We start from the raw sequence: 22950 nt of genomic DNA, 5'->3' as shown, positions 1-22950 counted from the left end.
CGCATAGAATGATCTCATCATGGTGTTGGTCTGTGTTTTTGTTTTTGTTTTATATACTGCTTCACCTATAGCCACCATGGTCTACCTGCTGTTACTGAGCCAGCTGTGAAGGTCCAGCTGACCTGTCAGGACTAGAGATTATCCAGCTGTCTGCAGCTCTGAGGGAAGCGCATACATAATGACAGTTCAACAGGTTTGGTACTGAGTAGGATGGCAGGATTGGATGACTTCCAAATGTTGTAAAGCAGAAAGATACAAGACATTATTGTTCAGCACTATGCAAGATATGTGCCTGTAATGTCGTCTGTAGCAGGATGTCAATGTTGGCTAACATAATCGATACAATATATCTACTCACCTTGTCATTAAATGAGAAGCTTTCCCTGCAATTGCATGCTGTGGAAAAACAGCCACTGGCACTCTTTCCGTGTGTTACTGGGTTGCTTTGATTACCAGGGGAGATAAGAAAGAAACACTCATCAATAATGCAAAAACGCAATTAATGACTTCCCCACTTCTGACGGATCTCCCATCCCGGACCCCTGCACTGCTGCAATCCCCACCCTGACCCATCCCCGCACGATTACAGACAGGAACAAGACAAATATGGAAATGGGAAGCCATTTCTTAACATGTGAAAGGCACAATTTGGATTCCGGCTTAATGCTTTGTTGTCAGTGTCACACCCTCTCACATCGGTCCTAAATCTCCAGACCACAGTAATTGATGTGCATTACTTCCCTTTGCCTGCACTACAATTTGAATCTCAAACTTTGCTTTACTGAAGAATTATGCTTGTTTGCATTCTGAATGCATAAACAAACACCAACACAACTCTAGTTGCTTGTGTAATTGCAAGAAAAATTATAGGTTTGGTACTTGCACTAAATTTGAGCCATTTTCAGAGGCTGGTGAAAACATGTTTAAACACGTTTAAACACGTTTCAGGATTTCTGTGAATACTGACAGTATATACTAAATTTCCAGGCTATGCTGAATTAATTTGAAAAAGTAGCAGTTCTTGAGCATTTTACCCATGCAGTTTTTCACTCACAAAAAATGTATAAAAAGTCCCTCAGTGGTTGTCAGGTGATGACATTTCATCTCACCACCTGTCGCACACCATTTAACAGAGAATTTAGCAAGCATGAAAACAATTTCAAATGATGTCTGAATAACATGTTACTCATTGTGTCAGGACTGGTATGAAGATGTGTCTATCCAAGCTCAGCTCACCGCGTATAGGCTCTAAAAATGGTTGTGCTGATAATATTTCTACCCAGTGATATTAAACATATTTAAGTCTTGCTTTCAAACCAGCAGAGATCAATTATATATGGTATATTTTATATTCTGTCTCCTAAAAAAATTCCATGTTGATGTAAAATTAAAAGCCATTAAAATGGTCAGATTAATTGACTTCTATATCCTTTCTTCCCCAAACTAACTGCAGATATAGCCTTATCTTTTTCCAAATATGTTCAGTGGTGTGCTTCAGTCCACGAAAACAAACATGTATCCTCGTCACGAATCCTAAACTTTTCTCTATTTTCTTTTCTTTTTAAAAGGGTGTGTGCGTGTTTTGTGTGCAGTGAGGAGTTGCGGGGGGAGGGGAGGGGCAGACGCTCTCATCATCATCATCATCATGACCATCAATGAGTAGGCTCTGTAGCCTTCAGTGCAACGTGATAAAAGAGTACTCCACCTACGCTGCTGATTGGCGTTACGCAGGTATCCAGCTATTATTTATTACCCCAAAGCCCAGACGCTTCATTCATCCGGACTGGCTCTCACAGCGGGATCTAGCCGATTCCACTCTACTTTGCACTTGGGCGCACTCAGCTGACTTGCCAACCGCATTATCTGCTCGACAGAAAACAGGTAAAAGCTAAAAAAAAAATGTCTTAATGCTTAAAAATGATCTTTAAAATAACATTTAAACTGTTATCTTGTTGTGAAAGAAGATAGTTTAAGGTTTACTTTAACTCTTTGGTAACGGAACAGAAAGAAACACTGCGTAAAACTACTGTCTTTGATCAATATGAATCTGTTATTTACTGATTTTGAAAAATTCTCTTCAATCTAACTTTGCGAACAGTAAATTGTGCGTTTTTACGCACCGATTGCATCGTCCCTTGTGCGCAGTGGGTTTCTTAATGAAAATGCAATGAATTTCCCCATTACGAAAACACCTTATAAAACGAATTGTTTTTGCACAGGCGACACCAACAAGATGAGAAGAGGTTTGCTACTGGTGACTTTTTTCCTCGTCATGGAATTTCGCTACAGCCGGTGCAGATGCGACGAGCCCGGATCGCGCAGATCAACTTCAGATGTAGGTTCCCGGGCACGTAATAATAATAATAATAATGATTGCATTTATATGGCGCTTTTCGGGGCCCTCAAGGCGCTGTACAATTCCACTATTCATTCACTCTCACATTCACACTTTGGTGGAGGCAGCTACAGTTGTAGCCGCAGCTGCCCTGGGGCATACTGACAGAAGCGAGGCTGCCATATCGCGCCAGAGTCTGAGAACATCTTTTAGAATAATCAGATTTTGTTTTATTCTTCTCATTATTGCAGCAGACCATAGGCTTAGAGAACTTTAAGCGGAACATCCTGAAGAGATATAATGACTTGGATTATGACAGCTTTGTGGGTCTGATGGGCAGAAGAAGTGCAGGTTAGTGTTTTCGACGGGCGAACATGACCAGTTTAAAAAAAAAAAAAAAAAAAAAAAAATATATATATATATATATATATATATATATATATATATATATATATATATATATATGTGTGTGTGTGTGTGTGTGTGTGTGTGTGTGTGTGTGTGTGTGTGATGTATGATGACAGTAATGCTGAAGCTATAAACTGAAGAATAAAATATTTGCTGCAATGTTTCTGAAAATCTCGCCGGTCTTCTGTTTTTGTTTTATTTTCTTCATCAGAGGCTGACGCTGAACAACCATCCCAAAAAAGTAAGATTTTGTAATTTACTTATGGCGTAAAACGACCGTTTAAAATTGTCATGAAATATTGCATTTTGCTTTTTATATATAAGGGGAGATGGATGACATTTTTATTGGACTTATGGGACGGAGAAACGCAGAGACTGGTGAGTGTATGGCAGGTGTCTAATATCCATGTCCTTTTAGCTTTGTCGCCTTTCATATTCATGTTTTCTATGTATATGTTACAGATAATGGTGCCTGGAGGAGAGAGTATCCAGAGAGGAGAGGCATTTTTCTCAACAAGTGCAGGCTGAGGTGAGTGCTTCTTCCTTATTCTTAAACAGACATCACCAAATGTCAGCTGTTTAGAAAAAATAAGTTAATGATCATCCTGCATAATTAAGGATAAAACCGATTTCAGACATAGAACTTCGGAAGATTTGGGGTGTTTTAAAAGGGACTGGTTTATGCAAACCATCTGCATGCTTTTCATTTCTTAAAGTAAATCTCTACTTGTAGTTCTCACAGTGGATTTTTAGGGTACTTATGTCCATGTATGTGTTTTGTTTTTTTCCTGCAGGTTACTTCAGGGACTGTAGACACTGAGAGTTACTTTCATTTGGCTACAATGACAGAATGTCACCGAGAGCATCAACAGCAAACCAAATGTCTGATAGAAACAAAAAAAACCACATGATTCCCACTGTACCTGGCTTATGAAAGTGACAATGTACCAAGCATAATGTACGGTTTTATTTGGAGACAAAGTATAATTAGAAGTAATAAATTCTATTTCTTTATCATGTCATTCTTTTTCTTAAAGTTCAAAATAAATGTAATTTTTATACATAATTCATTCATTTAAACGTCGGTGCAGTTTCCCTTGTTGTTTAAGTGATTCTTCAAGCTGTTGTCTCATGTTGAGACAATACTGTTCAATCACAGTGTTGGGTTAAATAAAATCAGGTGCTCAAACGGTTCAACGGGGGGTTTCAAATATACTCTGAAAGGTGAAAAGAAAACACTTTATTTTGCATTTCTGAAACAAACATCATATCAAACATCCTGGCTCTGGTTTTAAAGCGTGTGTTAATTAGATTGAGTTACAAACGAAATTTAAACAAAATTAATTTATTAACTTGAAGCATTTTATGCCAAATTACTTAATTACTCACAATTAATAATAAATGTCATACATCTATTGCTTTTTCCTGCATAACTCCAAGCACATTGGCTGTGACAATAAATTCAAACACTGATGATGTCAAATATAATTAAGGCTAAACCAGATGTTCATATTGTTTGAACACAGCTGAGACACATGTAGCCTCCACTCGAACATCTCTTATCTTTAACAACTCACTCATGTTGTCATACTCAGCAGAAAAGAGTTGTTAGTGCGCAGTAAAAGGGTTATCTGAAAAAGTCATACTTTTCACCACAGTTCTTCTTGACTAATCACAGAAGGAAAGTAGCCACAGGTGCTCCTGATGTAGTTTCTGATGGCGATCAGACACACTGCAGTTAAAACACATTCAGTACCATCTAAAAACACAACACAGCTAATACAATACAGCGTTTTATTCGACTGCAGTCCTGTTCACAGTGAGATGGGAGTTTAAATTCTCCGTCTCCTTTTCCTCTGTCACCGTATCCTCTTTGGTTTGGTTTCCATTGAGAGAAAAGGCAACAGTTGTGCGATTCTTTCCGTCCTTCACCCCTCGAACTGCTTTAAGTCCCGCTGTTACAGCCGTCTGCGAGTGTGGGCTGACATTCAAACCATGACGTAAAGAGGGCTGGTAGCGTGGAATATAACCATACGCTCTTAGGTGGTAGGTGTAGTACTCCATCACGTACATCAGCTCTGCTTCGATATAATGAAACGATACAGCCAGGTCTGAGCAGCACTGCGGACCCTAAGGAAGAATAACACGTAGGTTAAAAACATAAACCACACACAGAACAATAAAAAGCAACTCACTCAAAATATGTTAACACTGAAGTATTCATATTTTTACTACATGAGTAGCAGTCACCGTCCATAATCACATTGATAGTCATTGCTATTGTAAACCACTGAGTTTTGCTTTAATGCCCACACCTGAGAACATGATCAGTAATCGTCCTTGTACAAAGTGTACACTGCTCTCTGCTTTCAATCTCTGAACTGAAATGTAATTTTCAACAAAATATTGGATTTAATAAAGACAAATAACCACATACGGTCCAAAGAAAAGAGAGTGCTGCACATTAGGGCTGCCACTAACGATTATTTTGATAGTCGACTATCAGATCATCATCCATTGGAGTAAAACGTACAGCTTACTGCACCAGCAGCATCTGCTCTTATATAACTATCATTAGCTTACAGCTTTAAGTGTTTAAGGTCTGTGCTAACTAAAAATAAAGACAAGATGATAGTTTGTTAAATTTTAATGAAATGTGCAGATTGTTTCAGTGAAGTTTAATAAACTCCTTGCTATCTAAACTATAACAGGACACCGGAGTATATTCTCCAGCATCTCACACTTCTGATGATCAGCTGTCTGGTTGACGTTTATTCAGCTGTGTAAAAACTATAACTTTAATCTCAGACAAACCGATTTACTCAAGAACAAATAAAATACTAAAAAAAGCCAAACAATAACATTTTTAAGTTATCTAAGTGACTCATATATATTTAACCTGAGTAGCGAAAGACGGTGGTGGGTTTGAACACGATTTGCCGGGAGTCCGGTGTTCTCACGGCTCTAGTGAGCCTTGTCCCCGGGTAGCTATCGAGCTAGTGGGTAACAGACGTCTCCGAAAACGTCGGAGCGCTTTTGAAAATATGCGGTGTCCTGATAAACTGAGCAGATATTTGAAGTTTACACAGCTACATTCTCGCCTGAAAATATGTTAAACGTTTATTTTGTGGCCCAGAAAGAATAATAAGAGTAATATTAAAACTAACTACTGTTTCATAAACGGACACATGTTGTCACAGTTTTTCCTTTTCATTGTCTGAGGAAAAAAAAAAAATAATTGTGGCTTAAAAATATTAAAAGTACATTTATGTTCTTATTACCCTTTAAAAAATAAAAATAAAGCAGCTCCATACTCAGGCAGACAGCACTTGACAGCATCAGTAATGAACCTGCCTCATTTTAATTGCAAAGTACAATAGATTAGTTGCATCATCAGCAACAAATTGACCAATTTTCCCCTCATTCGACAGCACATTGTCTGTGCTGCAATCGTCTACTTTAAAATGAACACTTTCTTTTTTCCAATTCAATTATTGTTTGCAAGGGTCAGGCACACAACTTGAATGTGTTAGATACTCACATATTCATTTATTTTAGTCAGTACTCTTCTGATGATTCATTTAAATCAATGCCTATGTTTCTAATTCAAAGTAAAATATACAAAACATCAGGCAACAGTTTTTAAATGTGATTCTAAATAATTAAATAAATAAAGAGATATAAATTGGTCAGAATTATTGATTATTCCTTCACATGTTCAGAGACCCTGCTCGGTGCGATTAAATCTGTTACTTGGTTAACTGACTAATCCTGCTTCGGGTGATAACCGTAGATGAACTGTAGGTTTGGAAAGGCTTACGTTTCACTCAGACATTTGGTCTGGAAATCAAAGCAAACGTTCCACTGAATAGCTGGATAATTTATTTACTTATTTATCAGTTTATTTAAGTATCACTTATGAACAAGTGGTCACGTTTTGCAACACTCTTTGAGCCAAGTAGTTTTAACCACTTTATCCTTTAATTTATCATATTAGATTTGTGTCAAGCATACCTTTTCTTTATTCAACCTTTTGAAGCATGGTGTCACCTGTAATTTGTAAAACTGTGCTTTCAAAGAAGTTTCCTCAACCCTTGATTACTTGGATTACTGTGAAGGTAGCATTAATGCTCAACAATATACATCCATTAGCCACTTCATTAGATTTTCCTTGCTAGTGGCATTTAGATCTGCCTTAATACTGGCATATATTCAACGAGGTGCTGGAAACATTCCTCAGAGATTTTTCTCAATATGAACCTGACAGCATCATGCATTTGCTGCAGATTCATGGGCTCCGCATCCATGATTCTCATGTTTCACCACAGTGTTCTGTTGATTTGACAGATGGCTGCTAGAAGCAGCCATCAGAAGATAAATACACTGTGGTGATAAAGGGATGCAAATGGTCAAAAATAATAGTAATGTAGGCTCTGGCATTTAAACAATGCTCAGTTGGTGCTGTGCCAAGTGTGCCAAGAGAATATTCCTGCGATACAGGCAGGATGGGACCATACCTTCATGTTGCTATGGCAATTTCTGACCGGACCATCCGATTGTCTTAATGAGCCTGTGCGAGACTGTTTTCTGTTCTTAGCTGACAGTAGTGGCAACCAGTGTGGTTTTCTACTGCTCTGGTACATCTGCTTCAAGGCTCAAGATGTTGTGCGCTGAGAGATGTTCTTCTCCATATCTTGGTTATAACAAGTGCTATTTGAGTTACTATCTGGCTATTCTCCGTTGACTTCTGCATCAACAAGGCATTTTCACCCAGTGAACTGCCTCCCACTAGATATTTTCTCCTTTCTATGTGAACTGTACAGATGTTTATGAAGGAAAATTCCAGTAGGGCAACAGTTTCTGAAACACTTAGGCCAGCCCATCTGAAACTGTCTTCCCCATTCTGATAGTCAGTTTGAAAGTCTCTAGGTCATCATGATCAGGTCCTCATACCTACATTCACTGAGTTTCTGCCATGTGATTGGCTAATTGACTGCTACAGTATGTGTGGCCAAACATATTTTGGAGCAAATTATGTTGCCATCCAAAGGAAGGCCTTTTTTGGTTTTTAAAGAAAACACCTTCCTGGTTTCAGTCAGAATATTGTCAAACCAAATTTGCCAATATTCTGATTGCATGTCTCCATATTTAAAATGTTAAACTGGCTAGCTTACAAGTCCAGATACGCCATCGATTGAAAAAGTTTGGCATGGTGTGACACTAAAATTCAAAGAAGGGCTTGAACTGTTGAAAAGTTTTCTATATAAGCTGGCCTCCTTAGTTCTAAAGCAGTTTTGTTAAATGAAAACATGACACCACACAGCAGTAAACATGTTCTTGATCAAACTTTTTTTGAAAGTTTGTATGTGCCTGACATTAAATTCAAAATTTGATTATTTTTCTAAATTAGGAACTTTTTAGTGTTAGCACTAAATATACAGTCTTTGAAGTACTTTCAGTTAAAGACTGTAAACATTATTGCCTATATGACAGTAAGTGTAACTTTCACTAAGAAAAAAGTGTGTACACTTTTTTAAATGAAAGACCTCTGTCACTTGAATGGAAGACATAAGCTAATGACATTAAAGGATTTCTAATTTAAGGTTCAGTCCGTCATCAGCATGACGTCCTAACCTAACTTGCCCCTTTCTAACAAGGTTAATCCACTCACTGCTTGTCTGCTTTATCTACGCGCTATCTGTGAACTGGATTTTAGAAATGGCCTTTGTATGAAAAGATTTCTTTGTTTTTTACCACCACAATGTTTAAGCCCATTTCACTATTACTCGCTCAAAAATAAAACTAATGTGAGGGGACTTGCCTCAACAATTGGGTAGTAGCAATAGCTCCAGTACCAGAAGCTCTTGGAGAACTTGCCAGTAAGATGGTGCTCTGGCACAAATGGGTGAAAAGTTTCTCGTTGCAAAGTGTCTCTGGAATCTCCTGCCAGAACACCCATCTTCTCCAAACACTGACCGAGAGCTAGGTCTTCCACAGGGGTCGTGTGTGTGCAAACTTTGGTTCGAAAGCCTTCCACAAATCTTTTGAGGGCTTCTTTACTGAGTACATAACCTGCTCCCCCACTCATGTAGCCTTGTTTGGTATAAGGTTTGAAGCGCTTGCCAAAATAGATTGGTTCTTCGGAGGAGTGGTTGGACAGAATCCAGCGCAGGTTGTCCACTACCACATAGGTGTCATCATCCGCTTTTAAGAACCAGTCTGCTTCATTCCCGTGGTGTTCGTAGACATAATGGAACGCTCGAATGGTCTTCCAGTAGAGCTGGTCACGGCCCTCCTTTGTCCCCAGGCCCACAGTGGGGAAGTCAGGGTCGTCCACAGAGCTCATGAACACGACGATGTTGCAGTGCCGACTCCAGGTAGCCCTGACATGTTGGGCCCTGCTCTGCAGGTTATATGGCCCCGTCATCACCCAACAGAGAACACGTACTTTCTGATACAACATATCTGCCACCTGGCTGTCTTCATCTGGAGGGACACACGACAGTATATAGCAGTGTTAACTGGTATGCAGTTGACCTGTTGCATTTGTCATTCTACAAGCCACACCACACTCTGCTTAACACATTTGGATACATATGCAGTTAGTTCCCTTCCACATCCTTTCAGCTGTCATTATTTTGGCCATGCCAATTGGAAGTAGCATGAAAGCAATAGTGGAAAAAATCCATATATGCATCACAGTCCAAAGCAGAATAGGTATTATCATCATTATACAGTCTAAAGTAGACTTGGTGCTATTTCAAGTCCGTTGTGTCTGTAAACCAATCTCTAAACTTTAAGGCAAAGTTCAGTCACGGGCTTAGAATGTTTCCTGCACTGTAAATATGTGAAAGCTATTATTAAATTAGAAAAAAAAATGTATTCACAACATAACACACCTGTACGGTGAGGAAGGTGCAGATTCTTAACAGCAGCTCCCTCCTTCCTCCAGCTGGTCGGCCTCTCCCTTACAGCAGTGACTTTTTCCTGAGCTCCTGACAGAACAGGGTAACTTCTCTCAAACCACACCTGGTGAAGGAAGAAGTACGTACTGCAGGCCCCTAAAATGAAGCCCAGCGAAAAGCCCAATCTGGAGCTGAAGCCTTTCATGGCGATAATGTCTCCACAGCTGCGAGGTCCAAGTTATTGCATGTCTACATGAAACAGCACCACACTCAGTCAATTTGATGCACAGCCAAACCACAAAGGCCAACAAATATCAGTCATTAAACGTCTTTTGCGTTACATGCGTAAGGTGCTTGATAGCAGACTGACTGCATGTAGTTGTACAATTAATTTTGCTATCATTGTTTTCTTTTTTTAATTGCAATAATTTTAAAATTATAATACTTTGCCTCATGATTTTAGTCTTTGAAAAATGTCATTAAAAAACTATTTGAATGTCTATGAAGTCATAGCGCGCTGACACAGCAGTAGACATGCGTTTAATGTATAATGTGCACAAATGACGACATAGTGATTAACTTCGCTGCTCGTGCCTAGAGAAGCCGTTTGATTTATTATGGTGACGTCACGTCAAGACCTCCTCCTTTTGTTTAGTTTAAAGACGGGATGATTAAAACTAATATTAGCAACACTTAAATTCAGTTTGTCGCTGGAGCAAAAAAGACTAGAGAAGTGCTTTTGACACGCACTTCATAACTAACTGTCAGCGGGCCGCTGGCAGTGTTTTTCATTGCGTCTGATGAGGTTAAAGACCCCAAATCCGAGACAGATGTTAACGATTAACGTGACGAGAAATGTTTATGGCAAAGCAGCTTCTCTCCTGTATGCTGCTCTTCTACTTTATCCAGACGATAAATAAAATGACATGACAATCTGGTTACAATAATCAGGGATTCGTCCGTTGAGACAATAAATGAATAAACACGACAGAAACTGCTTGGCAGCAAAACGAGGCCAAAGGGAACCCAGATCGCTTTCCAAATGAAATAAATCAATACCAAAAGTTTCGTGTATGTCCACTGAGTAAATAAATGAGAAATACAAGCCTTTAAGAGACTCCCTCCCTCCTGTATGTTATTTACCTTTGCTGGGGATCAGTCATTTGTGAGCACGATGTGCTTGTCACCCCAAGGAGCAGCTAAAGTATTTCGTGAAAAACAGCACAAGGACGCTACACCTGTCGAGCACACGGCTACATGCAGGTCTCATTCATCCGAAATACTGTTTCTCAGTGAAGTCCTCCCTGCACTGTGTCGCCAAATAAGATGATTACCAGCAAAGAAAAGCTTCTGAGTAGAATTACATTCTTCTACCTCGCGGTGGGTAAGCTCTGAAAATGAACGCTGCCATTGGTCGCCTGTCGGTGACGTATGAGGAAGCGCTCGTCCGAGTCCTGAGAAATAATAATTGTTTCAGATGATCAAGATTTGTTTGTCACAAGTGACACTGGTTTTTCGGAGACGCCGGTGAGACAGTTAAAGGGTAACGCTAAATGATGGCGACGACTTGTCGTCTGCAAATAATCGCCACTAGGTGTCACCCTTACAACGGCTCCAAAAGGCTTCAAGCCAGCTCCAGCAATCATAAGCACTTTACGTTAATGCAAGCTACCTAACCAGAGCTACTGACTCCACTTTCAAACAGAACTCGGAAATTAAAGTACATTCCGAGTCACCTGTTGCCCTGGATCCCCATTTCGTCTCTTGCAGTTAAAGGCAACCTGGCTATAACTACCTGCTCAGCTCCCCAGTTAGTAAAGACGTTTTGATGCTACCTTACAAAAGCTTACATACCTTACATAACCAATAAAACCATGGCTATGATCCTGTTTTTATCTCTGTTCTACAGCTGGGTTCTTAGCTTGCTCCAGATAAGCAAATGTAATATATACAACAAATGTGACTCAATGTAAAGCTTAAAAAATTTAATGTATTTAAATTTACAACATATACAAAAGTGCTAACAAAGCACTTTTGAAGGGGACTAAATTTCTAGAGTTTTGATGTTCTTGAACCTCTAAACACACACAGTTCAATTCATTTGTAGGTCATTTTCACCTCTTGTAAACAGTCATTTGGTATTGTGGTGGAAATCCAAAGTCAAACTGTGAGAGTAATAGGTGTTTTCTCTTTCATTTAGTAACTTCTGCAAAGACAGCAACACTGTAATGCAAATGTAGCTTTTTTTGTCTTGTGCAAAAAGAATGTGTTAACAGAGTACGAGCAAATTTCATATATGATAAAGCTACACTTTTTATACTGTATGTACAATCTCTGTTTGTACTTTGTCTATTTAGAGTATACTGTGCACTAAGAAAGAGCTTTAACAGCTGCACAGAGCAAGACTGGTTAATGTGCATCAGCTTATATTTTTATACTGCAATATACAAAAACATAGAAAATAAAAACAAGAACATTTGATCAGAACAGATTATGCAAGCAAGTAAGCAATTAATTAAGTAATGAAATGTTAATTATTGATGCAACAAAATTAACCTCTTAAGCACACACGCCTAACCCTAAATGCGATCTCCTCCCTTTTGTCCCTGTATCTGGGGGTGCTGGTGCTTAAGAGGTTAAGCTCTAAACTAACAAGAGATGAATTCTTATAATTGTAAATACAGCAAGTGTTTCACAGCAAAGTAGGTTATTTCATTTGAGGTCCTAAAGAATAACAGAAAGGAAAATACTGTAAATGGTTACATTTTTTCAAAGCAGGAATGCATAATTGACTTTTTTTTTTTAATTCAGAGAATCTAAAACTATGGAAGTTATTGAATTTGGGTATAAATAAATTTCCATGTTTTGTCCATTTTTACTAGTCGATAACACTAACATAGTGAGTGATGGGGGAAGTCGACTTTTGCAGATCGTTCAAGCCTGGAATGGTTTGATCACTGTTGTTGTTGGATGGATTTGAAAGGTTTTTCCTAACAAATAAAGGACTCTTTTGGGGGTTTTTTTGTTTTAGTTTTTTTGCCTGCCCTGTTTGGCTCTTCTGCCATCAGAATTATTGTCTAAAGGTGAAGAAAGATGCCCAACGGATTTACTTTACCAAATGGTCCATCCCAGCCTTACCGTAATGGTCTATTTGATTCACCTTTTATTGTTTATTTTCACTTGCTAAATACGGGACAGACTTGACTGAGGAAAAGAAAGGGGAGGAAGACAGAGGGAAAGAAAAACAGCAGAGAAGAGGGACGGGGATAAAGGGCAAAAAAAACAAAAACCAACTGTCAATGGAAAATTGTACTTAGTAGTCAGTATAATATTTTAATGATATAAGTTTGCATATGGTAGAATACTGCATGTAATCATTTGTGTTTAGAAGTATATAGCTGGTGGCATATTGAAAGAATGTCTCATCCTAGGAGGTCTGTAACATTCTTTCAAGGTGCTCTAGCGTCCACCCCCACATCCTGGGAGCATGGGAAGAGGTCGTACCTTGTCTTATTGTTTTACGGTAGGATTAACGTAGCTATATCAGTTTTAGTCTAAGTGCTTTTTGGTTTGATGAACTGCTGGACTTCGAGACCAGCAGGTTTAGGGAAGTCTTTATGGGGTCACACTCTGACCCCACACACACACACACACACACACACACACACACACACACACACACACACACACACACACACACACACACACACACACACACACACACAAGCACCCACTGAAGTATAAATAAAGACCGGGGCAGTCCTCAGCGCGAGCCTCAGTGCTGGAGGCTGCCCTTGCTAGCAAGAAGTTCTGTGTGTTTCTCTTCTCTGACTCTTTACTGAAGAAGTGTTTTAGAGTATATTTCTTGACACCAACAAAATAAGCAGACAAAAAATACATATATCAATCAGCTGGATCACCTGTTGAGAAAGAAAAAAGAAAACGAGCAGAAGAAAAAGAGAGCAACATAATAAACAACATCACGATGATATATGGGAATATAACAGTAAATGCTAAATATTAAACATTATTGTGCAGCACGTAAGATCGACAGCGCACAGTGTGCTTTGAGGTAGGAGCCAAAAAGGGTGTAGTTTGTGTGTGTGAGCACCCGTGTGTACACCTGTGAGCATGGACGCGCTTGTTTTTAAAAGGTTCCTTCATGTAATGATCTGCTAGAGGGTGTGGGGGGGGCCACAGCCCTGTCCACCAGGGCATGAACAGGTATGGAGGAGATCAAGACTCCAGACATCCAGAGGCCCTCAGAGCACAAGAGACCAAGGAAGACCAACAGAGGGGCAGCCGCGCCACTGTCCCAGAAAGAGCTGGCGAGAGTCCCAGATGAGGGCTCACTCAGCAGCCACGGAGCAGAAGCCAGGGGGGGTTGCAGTGACGCGCCCGTGAGCTCCGCCGGCAGCCAGCTGTGCCTGAGTGACCGAGGCTCCAGGCTCCAGGCCCCAGGCCCCGATAAGCAGCCACCAAGGAGTGAGCCGGTGTGTACCTGGACGCCCATTCCCGGACACAAAGAACTACCAACGCACCGATGTCTGAGGGAGTCCGCCACTGGCAGGGGAAGTGGTGGTGGGGGGAGATAGGCCTCCATACCTTGGAGGGCCTGAGATGTCCCCAGAGAGGTGGCGTCTGATACCCAACCTGACATATAGACACAGACATACAGGCAGACACAGACACAAACATCCATTCCCACCCTCATGCTCTCATATGCAATTACTCAACACTCACCCAACGTGGAGACAGACATACAGGGAGTGTAGAATTAAGATAAGATAACCTTTATTAGTCCCACACGTGGGAAATTTGTTTTGCAATTGTTTTGCAATTATTAGGCAAGTTGTATTTTTGAGGAATAATTTTATTATTGAACAACAACCATGTTCTCAATGAACCCAAAAAACTCATTAATATCAAAGCTGAATGTTTTTGGAAGTAGTTTTTAATTTGTTTTTAGTTTTAGCTATTTTAGGGGGATATCTGTGTGTGCAGGTGACTATTACTGTGCATAATTATTAGGCAACTTAACAAAAAACACAAATATACCCATTTCAATTATTTGGTTTTACCAGTGAAACCAATATAACATCTCCACATTCACAAATATACATTTCTGACATTCAAAAATAAAACAAAAACAAATCAGCGACCAATATAGCCACCTTTCTTTGCAAGGACACTCAAAAGCCTGCCATCCATGGATTCTGTCAGTGTTTTGATCTGTTCACCATCAACATTGCGTGCAGCAGCAACCACAGCCTCCCAGACACTGTTCAGAGAGGTGTACTGTTTTCCCTCCTTGTAAATCTCACATTTGATGATGGACCACAGGTTCTCAATGGGGTTCAGATCAGGTGAACAAGGAGGCCATGTCATTAGTTTTTCTTCTTTTATACCCTTTCTTGCCAGCCACGCTGTGGAGTACTTGGACGCGTGTGATGGAGCATTGTCCTGCATGAAAATCATGTTTTTCTTGAAGGATGCAGACTTCTTCCTGTACCACTGCTTGAAGAAGGTGTCTTCCAGAAACTGGCAGTAGGACTGGGAGTTGAGCTTGACTCCATCCTCAACCCGAAAAGGCCCCACAAGCTCATCTTTGATGATACCAGCCCAAACCAGTACTCCACCTCCACCTTGCTGGCGTCTGAGTCGGACTGGAGCTCTCTGCCCTTTACCAATCCAGCCACGGGCCCATCCATCTGGCCCATCAAGACTCACTCTCATTTCATCAGTCCATAAAACCTTAGAAAAACCAGTCTTGAGATATTTCTTGGCCCAGTCTTGACGTTTCAGCTTGTGTGTCTTGTTCAGTGGTGGTCGTCTTTCAGCCTTTCTTACCTTGGCCATATCTCTGAGTATTGCACACCTTGTGCTTTTGGGCACTCCAGTGATGTTGCAGCTCTGAAATATGGCCAAACTGGTGGCAAGTGGCATCTTGGCAGCTGCACGCTTGACTTTTCTCAGTTCATGGGCAGTTATTTTGCGCCTTGGTTTTTCCACATGCTTCTTGCGACCCTGTTGACTATTTTGAATGAAACACTTGATTGTTCGATGATCACGCTTCAGAAGCTTTGCAATTTTGAGACTGCTGCATCCCTCTGCAAGATATCTCACTATTTTTGACTTTTCTGAGCCTGTCAAGTCCTTCTTTTGACCCATTTTGCCAAAGGAAAGGACGTTGCCTAATAATTATGCACACCTGATATAGGGTGTTGATGTCATTAGACCACACCCCTTCTCATTACAGAGATGCACATCACCTAATATGCTTAATTGGTAGTAGGCTTTCGAGCCTATACAGCTTGGAGTAAGACAACATGCATGAAGAGGATGATGTGGACAAAATACTCATTTGCCTAATAATTTTGCACTCCCTGTAGAGAGACACTGTACATACAATCACACTCCCCAAGCGTACTCTAAACCCTGGGTCTAGGTACCCTTGCCCCTGGAAGGGGAAACTGCACCCAGACCCAGGTGGTGTTACCCTTTTCCCTGGGGTGGGGAGAAGCAGACCGCCCCGACGGGGGCTGTGTGAAGACTCCAAACCTCCCTCCGCCCGCTCATATGTAGTGTTGATGCATGTGTGTTCTAAGGTGCATTTAAAACCCAGGAGGGCATGGAGCTACCTGCCAGAGAGCAGCAGGTAAGCGCATAGCCCCTCCTGATAGCCCTCAATGTCTACATGTATTTAAAATTGAGAGGTGGGCAACGACACCAGGGGTGAGGTTGTACACCCTGATGGTCTTTTGGATTTCGTGTAGCGTGCCAACCCCCACGATCCTATATGTATGTGTTATGAGAGTCTTAAATGGAAAGTTTTTGAACATGGACGTTATTTGGAGTTGTGGTTGCTCGTTTTCCTTTTGTTTGCTTTGTTCATTTGTCTCTTTTAATTCTATTTTTTTTATACTTTTTCAACATGTTCAAAATAAAGATTCAATCAAAATCAAAATCAAAATCAAAGTTTGAGTTATGTTTGAACAGCAGGTGTGTCAACATTATTCCCCTATTCAGCTGCTCAGCGACTCAGTTTGACAGTTGCCAATACACCTTACCCACAATTGTCCATGATCTTATCTGTGTTTGTTGACATAATTCAGTGTTATCACAACAGCATCATCACCATCTGCTCTCTTCAGGTCCTCTTCAGGATTTCATACAAATGTATCTGCTTCATCTATGACTAGAACAAATTCAAAAGCTTCAGGACAGGTGTACTGGGACTCTATTTGGGAAAATTCATCAAGAACTGTGCCGGTTAGATAATTACTTCAGAGGAAATCATTGCAAAGCTGAAGCTGATTTGAAGCATTCTCATTATCATGATCACTTGAGCTAGTCTCCTGTCAGGGAGGTCCCTTTTTAAGTTCAAGGTGGCACTTAAAAGGCCAGATGGCTCCCCATCCTAAGTTGGGCAATGGGGATATGTGGCGGGGTGTGACTTGTTGCTCAGCTGCAGAGAAGGGGTGGAGCAGTAGGTTGAGTGTGTGGTGTCAGGGGAGGCTGGTTGTCACATATGCCTTCTAATCATGCCTTTCCTATATGAACAGGCCACCAGGACCTGACAGGAGAGCTGTGTGGTGGGTGCTTAGCTCTAATAGTGTCACGGTCCTGACACTATAGTGTTTTGAGTTTTGCATTATTATTAAGCTTTGATTTTCATCACGGTTTATCATTACTAGACTTTTGGTTCATGGCTCTGTGATTTCTAGTCCTTAGGTTTTGTCTCTTTGTTCCCTCTGGTTCCAAGTCCAGGTGTGTTTCCTGGTTTATGTCAGTGTATCCTGCCTAATTAGTCCCAGCTGTGTTTCCTTCCTGTCTCCTGTTCCCTGATAACTCCGCTGCGTATTTTAGTCCTTTGTCATTCTCTGCCTGCTGTCGCGTCATTAACCTAACCTGCATTCTCCTTGTGCTGTGTCTTCTCTCTTCATGTCCTCCGCATCTCCTAGTTTGAGTTTCCGAGTTTCTGGGTTCCAGTTCCAGTTTAGTTTCTAGTTCTGGGTTTTGGTTTGTTGGTTTGTTTGTTTTTGTAAGTCTTAATTTCTAACAAGAGTTCGTCCGGCAATAAAGCTACGCTCTAAGTTCCACCCTCTGTTTCTGAGTCCTGCATATGAGTCCTCCCTCCTGCCTGCCACACAGCACTAGCCAAATAGGCAGCTGGAAAGCTATGTGGTAAAAACGTGCATACATTTCTGTCATTTTGGAATGCTGTGAGCATTTGATCAGAACAGATCACACAAACCTTTTTATAGAACAAGTCAACTCTGATAGACAATGCTCCAAATGCATTCCTACATACCAGCAGGAGCAATTCATAAATGTTTATTTTTAACTTGACCTAAACTATAAAGATATTAAATTGGTGCTTGGCAGTAGACATGTTTTTATATAAATGAGAGACATCTGAAGAGAATTCTTAGTACAAGGGTAACACTTGTTGCAAGACGTACTCTGCCCTGTCATTCTTGGTTGAATTCATTAACAACCAGCGAAAGTGTTCTGGACAGCTCCACTGGTACTGAAGAATGTATGCGAAAAACAGGAAACATGGACTAAGCATTAGCAAACAGGATGTGCGCTTGGTGTTGAAAGAGCTGGATCCCCTTGTTTGAGGCAAGCAAGAAGTTTCACACGAAGGAACTATTTTTCAAAAGGGCCGATCCTCACCTGGCACCTGGAATCATATGATAAACTGAAGCCATATGACATCTGTATCAACGGAAGTGTTGATGGTTTCTCAAGGAAAATAATAATAACATTTTATTAGTAACTATATATTTTTAAATCTAGTGTTAAATCCTACCTTATGTTCTTGATTATTCAGGAAATGTTTAAATCTGATAATGTTTACTTGTTAATTTATCATTTATTAAGGCAGTATAAAAAAATATATAGATCATTTGTATATCACATTATGGGAAAATGCACAGACTTTTTCAAGAGGATAGCTTGTGATGGTAATTTGGTTTTTAACACACACAAAACACACAACTTTTAGTTCTCATCAACATTAACTTTCAATTACTTTTTCTCAACCAAAAATTGAGATTTGCAAAAGAAAAATTAACCAGGTTTTTACCCCCTAATCAAATGTACATTATGTTGATGTTGGGAGATATTGATTATGAAGTGGTTAGACAGGGGAGGAGCCACACACAGGTAATATCACCTCAACCTCCTAAAAGCATGGAAAGAGTTCACAGGTTACCTGAGCATAAAAGAGAAATTGTTCAGAAGGAATCCGCTAAGCTGATAAAAATGGGAGCAATAGAAGAGTCGCACTATGCATGGTGTATCCCCATAGATCTTGCAGTGAAGAAAGATGGGTCTATACGGTTCTGTGTTGACTACCACAAGTTGAATGAGGTGTAAAAGTTTGAAGTGTACCCCATGCCCCGGCTTGACAAGCTCCTGGACCGGTTAGGCACTGCTTGATTTTCCATAATGCTGGATTTGACCAAGGGCTACCGTTTGTAGAGTCTAAGGGGAAAAAACAGCCTTTCCCACTCCGTACGGTTTGCACCAGTTCACACTTCCGTTCAGCTCGTTTGGAGCCCCAGCCACCTTCCAACGCCTCATGGATTGGGTCCTGTGCCCGCATGCAGTTTATGCCACCACCTACTTGGATGATGCTATCATCCACTGTAACACCTGAGTGGAGCGTGTGCAGCTAATGCTTGGAGTCCCTAAGGCAGGGGGACTGCCTTAGGGACAAGGGAGCCTCGGGGAGTTCAAGGAGAAAAAGCCTACTCTGTAATTAGGAGGTAGCGAACAAGAAGAAATTGTTCAAGTGGCCACTCATTCAATGATGAGGATGTACACATTATGGACAGGTAGGAACTCTGGTTTGAGCAGGGAGTCAAAGAGGGCATTTACGTGAAAAGGAAAAGACCATCTCTAAATCCAGGAGGGGGCCTCCTGGATCACTGGTCTTTGATTAGTGGTTGTTGATCAATGGACATGAGAATTTGCATATTAATGATCAAAAAACTGATTCCACAGCCCATTGTTCATTCACTGGGATAGTTTCAGTCATTGGGGAAAGGTACTGTTTATAAGGTTGGGGAAACCTGCAGTCAGCTGACACTGAAGAAGTCACGTGGATGAGTGACGAAATGTTTCTCCCATTGAAAACGCTATGTTGGGGACGTTGACAGAATTGGGGCCAGTATATGAAACCACCTGCCTTAGACTGATCAATATACTAGATGAATTATCTGAAACTGTTAATACTGTCTGACCATTTTTATTGGTGCACCATGAGTACCAAAATTTTGTGGGCTTAACACTAATTATGAAGACTAGAAAAGCCAGATTAGTGCAATGCTCTGTGCTCAAAAATGGTCTATAGAACAGCAGTGTCATTTTGTGCTGAGTGCGTTAGGAGGAGAACCACTGTGCAAATTCTTATTTTGGAGCAAGTGGAACAGGATACACCAGATAAGATCTTTCTTTAACTTAAAGAACTGTATGGGGATACAACAGCTGTGGGTTCCCTGTGTGCCATGTTTTACGATTGCAGATAAAGACCAAAAGAGCTTATTAAAAAGTTTACTTTATGTTTAAGAGAGCTAGGTCATCGCTTGCAGATAAAAGAGCCACAAGACCCTCGGCGTGCAGACCTGCACATGATCAGTTTGTCTAGGGCCTCAGAGAGAATGAGATCCAATGAGATCTACGGCATCTGTTAAGGCATGATCCTAATCTTTCATTCGAACAGGTGCATAAGATCTCAAAAATACTCTTCAGGAGGAGCTGAGGGAATTTGCTCGACCAGCACCAATTCCACAGATATGCCAAGCTCCCGGAAGGGAGCGAGAAAGGCAGGACTTTAGTCCCTGTTGGTTTCAGGAGATGTGCTGAAGTTTCAGAGCCACTCCAAGAGACAAAGCAAATTTCATTGCCAGTAGAACATCCAGGGCATGAGTGAGATCAACAAGGGCAAGTAAGTGTGGAATCAGTGGACACGTGGCAAGGGAGTGTTGGGGAGCTCCATCCAAGATGGCTTTAAATGATTAATTCCAGTCACTATGGACCAGGTGACTGGGAAGGATGACAATGGTCCAGTCCAGATAAACCACTCTCAATTTTTAGGGGCATTTTTAGAGGTATTTGTTCATGGTAAGGAAGTGATATTTTTGTTAGATACTGGTTTTAATGTAACAATAATGCCTGAAGCCTGTTTTAAGAGGTTGTTTGGAGATCATGAACCAGGAAATGAAAGAGATCTCAACTGGTTAAAGTGGAAAACAGCAAATGGATTAGCAATTCCTTATGTGGGCTATGTTTTAGCCGAAGTACAGATGGGAGATATTACTCTGAAGGATATGGGAATTGTGATGACAATAATAATCCAAATGCACTGCCTATTTTAGGAATGAATGTCATTGTTCCATGCTGGGATATGCTTTTCTCAAAGCCTCAGATACAGATGCTGTTGGATCCAATGTAAACACTCAACAAGTATGGGCAGCAGCTTTTCAGGACTGTCAGAGAATTCTGCCTGCAATAGGACTCTTCGACCAGCTTATCGCCACCCAGTGGTAATCCCTGGACAGAGTGAGCAGGTGATTTGGGTCAGGGCCCCACAAACACTAGGGAAAGAGCAATGTATTTTGGTGGAACCACTTGAGGGGCTTAGTACAGTTGCTGTTGCTCGATCTCTAGGAACTGTCTGTAGAGACAGAGTCCCCATCGAAGTAAGGAATCGCAACCATTTTTTTTATATTATTGTACGAGGTTATGAGGCCTTTGCTATATTCTCTACTGAAAACGTTGACATTCAGGAACCTTTTGAAATTACTTTTGAGCAAAACAGGCCAGGTATTGCTGAAGTTGGTGTCCACCAACTACTAACTGGGCTAGTAATGCACCTGATATTGAAGTTATGACACAAGGGAATTCAAACCTATCTACAGAGGAGCAAGACAAGCTAAGATGCTTGCTTGAATCGAAGAGATCTTGACGGTGCTGACTAAATCAAAATACTATTCTATCTTTGATTTAGCTAGTGGATTTAATATCATGCAATCCCGACACCAGTCAAAATCAAGTAGAATATGCACAGAGCATAGAACAAGACATCTTAGCATCATGCTCATCACTGTCGTCTCTATTCAGCTCAAGCAGCTGCACTGGTAGCATTCACACAAGCATGTGAAATTGCTAAGGTCCAAATAATCACTTTATCTGATTCCAGATATGCGGTGATAAATTATTTTGTCACATTACGGAAACAATAGTTTTTAACTAATTCAGAGAAATCCACTGCACATCATAAACTTGTAGCTCCATTGTTGGAGGCCTCGTTACTCCCAAAGACCTTTCTGTAAATGTGAAGCTCACACTAACTCAGAAGACTCTGTTTCTACAGACAGCTATACACTGGATGCTTCAGCCAACACAGCAGCTAATCAGAATGTGAAACCAGACCACAGCATGACATCAAAACCACACGCTCTCCAAACACTGACTTACAGACTACCCATAGCAAGGTTACCCAGAGGAGAAATGTGTGGAAAACAGCAGGAGTGTACATAACAGGTGAGGTCCTGTATGGCCCTAGTGACAAACCATATCTGCCCCACATTTTTTCCCCTCATTATGCTAAATTGACACATAGGAAGTGTCATGGTCCTGGGTCTTTGACCTCAGGTTTTTGTTTGGACTTTTTCATTCTTTGGAATTATGAGATGATTATGTTTAGCTGTTGAGAGACTGTTTTACTTAATTATGTTTCTAGTTTTTGGTTCTTGCTTGTTTTCATGGCTGTTTTCTTTTTCATGTGCCGTCTGACTACGTCTCGTTTGTGTTCAGTCTTCAGCATCTCCTGATGCTGTTTGTCTGATCTCTGTGTCTTTTTGTCTCCATGTCTATTCATTCCAATGTCCCCGTGTAAAGTTTACGTGTCTTAGTCTGGGTTTCAGTATGTGTTACTTCCTGTCTTATTTCAATAGGCTCTTGTCCTGAATGCGTTTAATTTTGCTTCCCTTTTTTATGTGATCTGAACTGCTACCATGTGGTGATTAAAAAGTAGTGTTTGGTGCTTGCTGGGATGTTTTCCCTTCTAGCAAACAAGATTCAGGTGCAGTAGCCAAAGCGTTTCTGTGAGAAATAAACCCAAGGAAACTGATTAGAAATCTCCAGAGAACCAGCTCCTGCTGAAAGTAGAAAGTGTGGCAGTGACTATTCCAGATACTACAGACAACCCAGACAGAGGTTAAGGTCAAAGGTTGCACCACTTAGATTCATCCCAGCCATTGCAAGATTCCATGTTGAGATTTCCCT

The 22950-nt window shown here is 40.7% G+C and overlaps 2 protein-coding genes and 1 pseudogene across 3 annotated transcripts; 2 read left to right on the top strand and 1 right to left on the bottom strand.

The window, feature by feature from the left end:
* Nucleotides 1–1697: 1697 nt before the first annotated feature.
* tac3a (tachykinin precursor 3a) lies at nucleotides 1698–3860 on the top strand. The gene is made up of 7 exons (XM_085394371.1): nucleotides 1698–1881; nucleotides 2220–2335; nucleotides 2587–2686; nucleotides 2955–2984; nucleotides 3068–3121; nucleotides 3206–3272; nucleotides 3538–3860. Exons 2-7 carry the CDS (start codon nucleotides 2234–2236, stop codon nucleotides 3554–3556), a joined length of 372 nt encoding a protein of 123 aa, XP_085250497.1. The 5' UTR covers nucleotides 1698–1881; nucleotides 2220–2233; the 3' UTR covers nucleotides 3557–3860.
* Nucleotides 3861–4007: 147 nt separating this feature from the next.
* c1galt1la (core 1 synthase, glycoprotein-N-acetylgalactosamine 3-beta-galactosyltransferase 1, like a) lies at nucleotides 4008–11212 on the bottom strand. Of its 2 annotated transcripts, none has more exons than XM_085394370.1 (4): nucleotides 11023–11212; nucleotides 9643–9897; nucleotides 8565–9229; nucleotides 4008–4873 (listed from the first exon to the last, which is right to left on the bottom strand). In XM_085394370.1, exons 2-4 carry the CDS (start codon nucleotides 9851–9853, stop codon nucleotides 4538–4540), a joined length of 1212 nt encoding a protein of 403 aa, XP_085250496.1. In that variant the 5' UTR covers nucleotides 9854–9897; nucleotides 11023–11212; the 3' UTR covers nucleotides 4008–4537. The 2 variants fall into 2 exon arrangements, with proteins under 2 accessions (XP_085250496.1, XP_085250495.1); XM_085394369.1 differs by having other exon boundaries at nucleotides 4010–4873; nucleotides 10792–11212.
* Nucleotides 11213–20693: 9481 nt separating this feature from the next.
* Nucleotides 20694–21628, top strand: LOC146644629 (uncharacterized; annotated as a pseudogene).
* Nucleotides 21629–22950: the final 1322 nt, after the last annotated feature.

The sequence above is a fragment of the Rhamphochromis longiceps genome, linkage group LG20 (genome assembly GCF_057381845.1).
Source record: "Rhamphochromis longiceps isolate RC_006_pf linkage group LG20, R_longiceps_female_GT1.1, whole genome shotgun sequence".
NCBI lineage: Eukaryota > Metazoa > Chordata > Actinopteri > Cichliformes > Cichlidae > Rhamphochromis > Rhamphochromis longiceps.
The sequence above is the reverse complement of the archived record's forward strand: the minus strand, read 5'-3'. Positions and strand labels throughout refer to the sequence as shown.